We start from the raw sequence: 10952 nt of genomic DNA, 5'->3' as shown, positions 1-10952 counted from the left end.
ATAGTATGCTGGCGCGCATACTATACCCCACATCATCACACTGCAGTACATGGCAAGTCTTTTACAGTAATTTGGATTGACTGAACACTTGAGCCGAGTACTACTGCACTCACTGTTGCAGCATTAGACATCCTAGTATGACTTTAATGGTGATTTAGGTTTTTTTTTCAGTAGTCAACACATACTTTGTAAGACACAAAAACCAATGTACCAGATCTGTGAGATATCGAAGAAAGCTTTTTGAGCGGTAAGTAAACTTTATCTCACTTACGTACTAACTTACACTGTTTGTGGTCTGTTTGTTGCCCGAACGTTCCTCTGCTCCATCATCGACCATGTCGACCTCATCTTCAACACAACGTAAAACTTTATCTATGAATTACCGAATTCCTTCCCAACCACTTGTGTTAAGAAAGGAACCAACTGCCATTTCAGTCCGGGAAACCCGCTCATGAGGACCGCCCCCGCGTACGAGGATGGTCCCTCCTCATGAGGACCTCCCCCCTCCTCATGAGGCCCCCCGGGGAACGCCTCATGAGGCCCCCCCTTCACTTCTTATTCATCTCACATCTGACGTATAAATTGTCGCAACTTTGCACGGTGATTTTTTGTTACACACACATGTCCACTATCCATGATGAAAAGAAGAAAAAATCCTGTCTGTTTTTTTTTTTTAAAATCGAGTTTTAATCACCCGATGCAGAGCGCCCATCAAAACACGGGCGCCAGCGCGTTCGCACAATGCAAGACTGCCGCACCTAGCGGCCTGATCTGACTAAATATTTTCGATGCTTTTTTCTGCGGCTCTCACCTCTCCGCGCACGAATCAGCCTCGTGAAGCTGAAGTTTGACATCTTTTTACACAAATTCGTAACGAGAAAAATTAAATCAGTACTAACCTGATCTTGTCCATATATTCCAAATTACTATTCCACACTGATAGAGTAGGTGGGTAGATGACATAGAACAAACTCCAGTTTGTTAGCAAAATAATCACTTTGTAGGTATGACAAGTTCACTTTCTTCGTCAATTCCGCCCACGATTCCGCCGTTTGGGCGCTTTTTTTGGAATCATCCCGCGACGCGACGTACGTCGCATACATCATGCATCCAGCACATACTAAGTACCAGACTGGTATGTGCTGGATGCGTGATGTATGCGACGTACGTCGCGTCGCGGGATGATTCCAGAAAAAGCGCCCAAACGGCGGAATCGTGGGCGGAATTGACGAAGAAAGTGAACTCGTCATACCTACAAAGTGATTATTTTGCTAACAAACTGGAGTATGTCATCTACCCACCTACTCTATCAGTGTGGAATAGTAATTTGGAATATATGGACAAGATCAGGTTAGTACTGATTTAATTTTTCTCGTTACGAATTTGTGTAAAAAGATGTCAAACTTCAGCTTCACGAGGCTGATTCGTGCGCGGAGAGGTGAGAGCCGCAGAAAAAAGCATCGAAAATATTTAGTCAGATCAGGCCGCTAGGTGCGGCAGTCTTGCATTGTGCGAACGCGCTGGCGCCCGTGTTTTGATGGGCGCTCTGCATCGGGTGATTAAAACTCGATTTTAAAAAAAAAAAACAGACAGGATTTTTTCTTCTTTTCATCATGGATAGTGGACATGTGTGTGTAACAAAAAATCACCGTGCAAAGTTGCGACAATTTATACGTCAGATGTGAGATGAATAAGAAGTGAAGGGGGGGCCTCATGAGGCGTTCCCCGGGGGGCCTCATGAGGAGGGGGGAGGTCCTCATGAGGAGGGACCATCCTCGTACGCGGGGGCGGTCCTCATGAGCGGGTTTCCCGGACTGATTTAGTGCCAGTTGACATTCTCTGGGTTCAAAGTTCCATGTAAAAATACGTTCAAAACGCGTGTCGGTAGTCTTTATTGACAATTTGAAATTAGTTTATCAATTAAATTAAAATTAAGCCAGTAAAAATGTACTCAAGAAACACTGTCACTACACAGGGTCAGTGTCACTTGATGACGATCAAGTGGTTTATCAATCGGGATAGTTTATGAAGATTGCCCAGCCTAAACTCCAGCAGAAGGCGGTAAATTACCATGTAGTGTTCTGTGGTGGGGTGGGTGTGGGATGGATAAATTTACATAGACCCTACATGTGTGTGATTGTGATACCGGCGCCGCATTCTCATTGGGGAATTGCCATTGGCCATGCGACCATGCAATGCAGTGCCAGTGCTTGGCAGTGAGTGCTCGACTTGGCCGCGACTGGTGCGGCACCAATGACACCACCAATGTCAATACTTTACAATGACAATGTGATTCGAGATTGTGAAGACTTGCACACTGCACCGCATCAACAACGTCTAAAACTAGTCGTCCTGCTGACGAGGCTTGACTGCAGAGTTGGTACGGTGTTGATACGAGACGGCTGCCACTGTGAATGTGAACGTGTCCGCACCAGAGGCGCATTTTTAGAGCTGCACAATAAAGTTCGGAGAGATCAAATTGCGAAAATTACCAATTTATAAACAATAGAAATAAAGCATATTTCTGAATTTAAAAAAAGATGAAATAATTTCTTTTATATGTTTATTGATGTTATCCATACACTTCTAATCATATAGAATCATTCTCTAAATCTTACATTTAAAAGTTAAATTACATTTTCATAAGTAGGCGGGTAGGCCTACAAATTGTAGGTAACATTTAACATTAACGGCTGTGCACACACACACAATGTACACTGTAAATAAACAGAATAATGATCAGCTAAGGACGAGTCCACCTTCATATACATAAGGATTGAGAGAATGCAACAATATTAGTAGAACACGTCAGTGAAAGTTTGAGGAGAATCGGACAATCCGTTCAAAAGTTATGAATATTTTAAGTATCTGCAAAGTCACTGCTGGATGACAAGACTACTGCAGTGTATGATGTCACATGTGTACAACTATATAAGGAAAATAAAAAGAGAATTTTGTAAAACTTTACTTTTTGAATAAAGTGCACATTTCTTCGACTTGCTACTGAGGTACGGTATGTTAAAAGGGTAATATTATTCCCCCTGCCTTCTGAAAGAGAGAAGTCGAGTGTTCTTTTGCTATGCGAGAAAAATGGAAATATGTTGAATTTTCTTTATTCTTTCTTTATATCGTTGTACTCATGTGATATCACAAGCTTACTTAGTCTTTTCATCCAGCCGTGACTGAGCAGAAACTTCAAAGATTCATAACTTTTGAACGGATTGTCTGATTTTCCTCAAACTCTCACTGATGCGTTCTACTAATATTGCTGCATTCACTCAACCCACATGTCTATGAAGGTGAACATGTCCTTTAATGCTGCCCTGACATTTGCTTTCATGCAGTGTTGATCTGCTTCAATGTGAACACGTTTAACATGCTGTTGGTGCGCGACTTGTGCGAGATGTTGAGCGCAATGTGAAGACATATTAGCCTTGACTGATGCTAGACCGGTGCAGAACACCGCCTTTTGATGGGAAGTCCTGATTTGAAAAAAAAAAAAAAAAATGGATTATACAGTAAATAATGTTTGTTTTGAATAAAGTTAAAGTTAAAATTCACTTGGTGCTGTTCTGTGATGGATGGATTGCCCTGCTGGGCTGTACTGGAACTGTAGATTCCCTTTGTTGTTGGGCTGTACTTGTCTGGGGTTATTGGGATGTACACTAACTGTGCTCGTGTTTGATTTTTAAGAAAATGTTGAAAAGCAGATTTGTGTGGAAATGTTGATATCTTGAATATGCCCTTCTCTTCACCTTCTTCTCCAGAGCTCTGCCGCCATGAATGACACAAGTACAAACAGCACCAGTGAAAATCTTTCACAACCCGGTTTTGTCTCAAGACTCTGCACAAGTGTATCACAGGTTTGATGAGAATTTCATACTGAATATACACTAAATTAACTCCACAGAGTTTTGATGTGCATATGTAGTGAGCAGTGAATTTCATGTGGATATAACAAGAATTCTGCCATTGAAGATTATTTTCTCACTAGGTCATAAAGATGTGAATTTTGCGAGGTGCCGAAAATCAGCCGTAGAGTTGGTTCTACTTCTAGGGATAATATACACAGTGTACTGGTCAAGTAAATTTACTGGTAGGTAGTAAGGTCATATAAAGGGGCAGTGCAGTGCATTGCAGTGCAGGACAATTGGGTCAAGGGCCCAAGGCTCAAGTATGTAGTGCATGATGGCAGACATAGAGTTGTTCTAATTTTGTTGGGTTTTTCCACCTATTGTAGTATGAATGAAATTGCAACTTGACAAAATTTTCAGGCCATGTTTCTCAAGCTAACTGAGCTGACCCAACCCAACTCTGCTGCAGCATCTTCTTACTGCTGCTGTTGTGAAGAAAAATACCAATCCTTTGATCATTATCATGGATTGAATGGTATCATAAAGTTCACCGTAAATAATCAATTTATGTGTTTTCACTTGAAAGTAACCTGAGGCAAAGTTCATGTAGCTGTGATGCTTTCTTTTTATGACTGTGTTTCATTGCCTACACTGTAAATACAGAGTCACAATTACCATGTTTTCCTACCAATGGCATACAGATACACATACAGTTGTACTCTAATGTTGCATGTACATTGTAGCTAATCCCAAGTGCTTTACTTCTAGGTGTGAAATTTGTATGCAAGAGGTGATTATGATGTCATTTTTTTTGTCTGCTTTTGTGCTTTCTTTTATCCCCCATTTTACGTATTGCAGAGATACCAAACCCTGCTGGACCGGTCTGTCCCTTATGCAGTGCCAAGATGGGTTGGTTTTGTTGTCCTGTGCATCTTATATCTACTTAGAATATTCCTTCTCAAGGTGAGAGTGATCTCTTGTTTCAGATTGCAGTAAACCCCCTCCCCCCAAAAAAATAACAAGATAAAAGAATTATAAACTAGAAAAGCACTTGGAGAGCACATACCTCCACCAAACAGCTCATTTACACCTAAATGTATACAGGCATGCTGAAAATTGCCTATTTTCCCAATATAAAAGTTTGTAGCCTAGGGAAAATGAAGAATGTTATGAGTGTATGTGAATTTGGATGCTTTCTTTGTAATGTTGGCACAGGTAATATGATCACTGATGTCCATATTCACTTTGTAGAGATACTTGGGCCATTGTTTCTTACAGTACTTTGTAGATAGCTTCTACATGTAGATACTTAATAAATAGTTGTGATGACTGCTGCTTTTCTGTAATGCTCTGTATAAGCTGTTATTTTTGCGAATGAGGAGGTCATAGACATTTTTGCGAGATGCTGTTTTCGTGAATTGACACAGAAGCTGTCGTACTGTAAGTGCACTATTTTACCACTCATGGGCAACATTTTTGTGTGTTGTTAAATTTGCAAAAAATAAACCCTTGCGAAAATTACAGCCTATACAGCATCCTTCATTTCCTCTTAACAATATAGGAGGAAGTGTCGTAGAATATGTTTTCATGGTATTTTTGTTTTCCTTGCAGGGATGGTACATTGTGACCTATGCCATGGGTATCTATCACCTCAACCTGTTCATAGCCTTCCTGTCTCCAAAAATAGACCCATCTCTCACAGATGATCAAGGTAGAGGGCCATATGATTAATATGCATTCTGTACAAGCCATTTTCCTCTTTGTAGCATACTGCTTATGTTGTCTGGATTCGATGAAAACACTTTAGATAGATGCCCTCTGACAATAGTGTGTCTATCTATCACCTTCATGTGTTAGAACTCCCAACATTCATGGATGGAAAGAACTTGCCATGACAATGCGTGTTAGTATGCCATGTATTTTCAAAATTTAAGTTGTTCCGATACAGTGGTATCACAATGAAGAAGTCGAGATGAGTTCAGGAATAGAATATTTCTGTGCTGTTGTTAATTTTCCTTTATGCTACACTCAACCTACAAGATTTGTACTTACATCTATTGTAAGTGATATCTTGGCCTCTTTATAGTACTGTTTACCTGCCTTCAGTAATTGGCTATCTATGAATGAGAGTTCATGTAAAATACTTCAGGCAAGGGAACTCAGATACTCCTTTGTGAATAGCATTAGTTTTAAGTGTCAATTTTGTTCTATTTGCATGCCTTTTGTCCCGCATAGGTTGTCACAGGTCTATGCATCTGCCTATCAGTAAAAAATGTAGTTGGACTCTTCTTCTGGCATGATGTAGTGATAAAGATAATGACACTTGCCCTAATTTTTAAAATTTATATCATGCTCTGTTTTGCAGAAGAAGAAGATGGTCCTGCATTGCCGACAAAATCGGGCCAAGAATTCAAGCCGTTTATCAGGAGGTTACCGGAGTTTAAATTTTGGTGAGCATTACCATGAGAATATTGACTTCAATGTGCAAAGGAATAAAAAAAAAAAGAAGCAATGAACTATTCGAAATGTTGCATATGATGCTGGTTCGACTGATATGTATGATATGTTACAGTGCACTCCCGTTATAACGAACACGGTCATAATGAAATTCTGCTTACAATGAAGTAAAATTTAGGGCCGCAACGGTATCAACTCTATGTATTTTTATTGTTTATTCATTCGGTTTTAACGAAATTTCGATATAACAAAAGAAATTTGCCAGTCTTGAGGACTTTGCTATAACGGGAGTCCACTGTAATGGTTTTTACTTTTCACTGTTTGTGTGTTTTCATGCCTTGGATACTTGGATGCTTGCCACAATCTCGTGATAATCACAGTGTTGTTCATTACGCAACACTGCCACAAGTATGGATTAAACTGTGACTATCAGTGCTTCATCTATGTATCAGTCTGAACTCTGCAATTTCTCAGCAGAACATACCGTAAATGACAGAATTGTATAGTGTTTGTGTTGCTCAAAGCAGATAACAAATTTGGTGCACTCTACCTGATAGCTTTACATCACTACCTGCCTTTATGGTTCTCTATTTCCTGTGGACTTATTATGTCTTCTTTTCCTTTTTGTCATCAGCTAAAAGCATCAATTTAATCCTGTTATATATTGTAGGGTAACAAACTAAAAATGGCACGAAGGAGAAAGTTTTGCGGTGACACCATGTGTATGTACTATATTGTAGTGTCACCTTCATTTACTTCACCATGCAAACCTTCAAACAACACTTAAAAATAACATGTTTAATTAGTATTCGTGCTCCAGAACTTTATATTTTTGTGTCTGTGGGGCATACTGTTCAAAAACTACCCTCACCAATGATGTGCTGAGTACAGTAGATCATAAATGGGAAGGTGTTTCATTCTAAGCGATGGCTGCTTTTCTTGATGCAGGCACTCGGCAACCAAGGCGGTTGTAATAGCCATGACGTGTACATTCTTTGAAGTCTTCAATGTGCCCGTCTTCTGGCCAATCCTAGTCATGTACTTCTTCCTGCTCTTCTTTTTAACGATGAGGAGACAAATACAGGTAAGAAGATATGATGATGATGATGATAATACAATTGAACCTGTGTTATAAAGAGGTCGGATATAACAAAACCCTCTCATAGCATGGTGATTTAACAGAACTCAACTCTTCATACCAGTTGGTATTTCTTTGTTTTTAGTACCTGATATGGTGAGAAACCTGATAACAAGGTAATTGTTGTGGCTTCCAGGCCCTCATTAAAATGAGGTTCCCCATGATTATTATAAAAGTGGTTGGTGTGTATTAAAGGTGGTGTCTTTCTGCCTCAATTGTGTACTTGGGGGGGGGGGGGGGGGGCCTGATAACAAGGTAATTAGCATGGCTTTAAGGCCCTCGTTATAATGAGGTTCCCCAATGATAATGATTACAAAAGTGGTTGGTGTGTACAGTAGTGCCTTTCCACCTCAATATTGGGTACTTGGGGAGGCCTTGTGCACATTCATTGTCTTGGTCACCGGAGTCAAACCCAAAGTTACAGTGAACTTTAATGCATCCCTGGAGAGTATTTCACTTTCATGTTTCCCTTTGATATCTTATGTTAATCATTTGATAATTGCAAGTTGTGCTCAGTCAAGGGAATGGTGCATTCCAATGTCTTTTGCTAATAATATTAGCACTTTAGCAATGATTGACGGATGATGTCACCGGCAGAATCTTGATATGGAGGGCTTTTTGGGGGTGGGGGGCATATCTAAGTAATCTGAAGAAAAGTAGTGGAAAAATTATGATAACATATATGGCATGTAGTATTTAGATATTCATGTGGCTACATATGTGATGTTTAGGGTTTCATGAATCAGCAAAAGTTAACTGGTATTTGCAGTTAATGTAGTTGCTTTGCCAGTGCCTACAAGTCTATTTGACGTGGCTATAAAGTCCACCTCACGTACATTGTACATATGAGTCGACCTCAAAAGTTGAAAAATTGGCTATTAAAGTTGAAGAACAATTCTACCCGGATGGATGTAAACAAGTGTTAATTTTATTAGATAGAGAGAAATTAGCAAAAAATTTTCTCTGATCCCTTAATTTTTAACCTAGGTGAGGTTGACTTGTAGATGCTCTCTTACTAATTGGTCTATGGTATGACTTCTGTGTCTTTTTGTTTATCCCCCCCCCCCCCCCCCCCCCCCCCCCTGCTTTGCAGCACATGATAAAGTACAGGTATTTGCCCTGGACTCGTGGGAAGACAAAGTACAAGGGGAAGGAGGATACAGGAGACGTGATTGGTGGGCAATGACAGGATGCTAGCAGTGCAACCGTGACAACGCCTAATCCGCCCACGCAGATCTAGGGGTTTGGGCATTTGTCTACTTTGCTTGACCAACAGGAAGCCGCACCCGAATGTTGTGATCTTTCCAAAATGTGCCACATTATATTTCTTGCAGGATTACAGCTTTAGTTCGAGACAAAAACTTAGAGAGGGGCTCCATTATTTAAAAGAATGATGAAATTGCTGTCGAGGCACTACGTTCTTAGTGTGCATCGGGCTAGTCGTAGTTCAGGGAGTTGGTCAGATATTCATCACATGTAGGTGCATGTAATAAGCAAATGTGATGCTATCTAGAATCTTTTTGTTGTCATTAAAGGAAATGTATTTTTGCGAAATTAAGTTAACTGAAAAGTTGACTTAAAAAAACATAACTTGTGCCTGTGTTTAAGTACATAGATGGCATTTCTGTAGATAGTGTGAAATGATTACCCAGTAGGAATTCATGAATTTTGTCAATCATTGTAGTTCAGAGGAAAAGCAAAGAAAGTGTTTCCGCTCACTGGCGATAGGAAATTAGGCTTCTTGTTGGTCAACTGGTTGTACAGCTTACCATGACCTGAAACATATATCTTATGTATATGTTGCACACATTTGAAAGTGATGTGTCTGTAAATTTCCTCTCCCTGCCTGCAGACTCATTGGTTGACAGGTTAGCTTTGTAGCTCTGGTCTAATGCCAGTCCAAAGGGGGAAAGAGATGAATTATCTCATGGCTACTATTGGGAGGACATATTCCTCGGAATATTATTTTATGTATTTTTCAATATGTAGTGTAATCTGATACGTATGTTTAAATAAGTTGAAGGAACTGGCTAGTCTGCCATTAATTTTGTATGTACTTTTGTAGTTGCAGTGACTTATTTCAGCTGCCTGCCACAAACAATTGAAGCATTTTTTCTTTCAGGTATAGCTGCTGATACTTTTCTTCCCCTATTGTGTCTTTGATAATGAAAAAAAAAAGAGCAAATATCTTTTCAAATGCATTTCAACTGTGGCATTGCTCAGGATTTGTATGCAAAAATGTGTGCAAGCTCTGTGTCGTTGACTAGTAATGAGGATGGAATTATGCCTGTATTTTTTCTAGCATTAACAAAGCTGCGGAGTCTCCCTGACTCTGCAGGGGCTCGATGGTAACTGAAATTTTTCTGTTCATTTCCAGACAATAGAATACAAAAGTCATTCTGATTAGGGTGTTCAGTTCAGCTGCGTGTAGTGCACAAAAAAAAAAGCAACAACAACATGTGTCTCCCTCCCCGCTCTCGTGATCTCTGGAGGAACCTGATTTTAGTGTAGAAATATTGGTATCCATGCATTGCATTGAAATGTGTCGTCCAGAAGACGAGTCTACGGAGAATTGACCAAAATGCGTCACACGACTATTTTTTTTTTTCTGACACAAGACTGGGATTTGCTTGGTCCCTCCTCAATAGAATAATTCCTGACAGATTCAATAATTATGTGCATACCAAGAGCCGTTTTAGCAATTGGGGAAAGGTGGGACAAAATCCCCGTTTTATCACTTGTCTGGGGTGTTTAAAATGCACAAGACTTGTATGGATGCAACCAAACTTCCTTTTTCACAAGAAAAACAGGCACTTGCCCCAATAATTACTCTTGCCTGTTTGCCCCCCCCCCCCCCAAATGTCTTCAAGCAGTCTTATCAATGCAGTCCCTATTTCAGCACCTCTCTCATCGGGACAACGTAAATGATATGATTCACATTTAAGTGCCAAGGCATTCAAAGGACGTAGGGAACTTTTGTCGAATCATAAGCACAAAATGTCTCCGAAGAAATGCAGAAAGAAATCCAAGATCAAGAATACCACGAGCATGTGAATACATGTATTAAATTTCCAGTCAGCAGAGACAGAAATAAATTACCATGGGAAGTTTGCTTCTTTGCGTTGAACATGCAAGACTTATATTCTTTTTCCTTGAAGGAATTGAGTAAGTTGCCTTGTTCATTGTTGTACAGAATTTCTTTATATTGTAGTTGACACAAGCATTTGCTTAGTGAACTGATTTTTTATACTGTACCATTTGTACTGCAAACAACAGACCATACTTTGTACAAGACATAATTAACATTTCTAGGGTATTATGGCAAGAAATCAAGTGTGATAACAAATTTTATCCTCCTGTGAAAACTCAATTCAGCCATGAAAGGTGTATTCATTACGAGACGCAGTTAACATGTAGCAGATTGTTACGTGGCCGTAAAGCCAAATACGTGTACATCCAAGTTTAGATGTGATGCGCGGTTGTTGGTTTGTACATTAACATGT

The 10952-nt window shown here is 39.8% G+C and overlaps 1 protein-coding gene across 1 annotated transcript; it reads left to right on the top strand.

The window, feature by feature from the left end:
• Positions 1-66: 66 nt before the first annotated feature.
• Positions 67-10188, top strand: LOC139724014 (protein RER1-like). The gene is made up of 7 exons (XM_071635213.1): positions 67-247; positions 3768-3863; positions 4713-4817; positions 5466-5565; positions 6220-6304; positions 7260-7395; positions 8543-10188. Exons 2-7 carry the CDS (start codon positions 3780-3782, stop codon positions 8633-8635), a joined length of 603 nt encoding a protein of 200 aa, XP_071491314.1. The 5' UTR covers positions 67-247; positions 3768-3779; the 3' UTR covers positions 8636-10188.
• Positions 10189-10952: the final 764 nt, after the last annotated feature.

This window comes from Diadema antillarum, unplaced genomic scaffold, assembly GCF_040938485.1.
Source record: "Diadema antillarum isolate AM-2024a unplaced genomic scaffold, OU_Dant_1.0 scf00000205, whole genome shotgun sequence".
Lineage (NCBI taxonomy): Eukaryota > Metazoa > Echinodermata > Echinoidea > Diadematoida > Diadematidae > Diadema > Diadema antillarum.
Note: the sequence above shows the minus strand (reverse complement) of the source record. Positions and strands in the feature narration are given on the sequence as shown.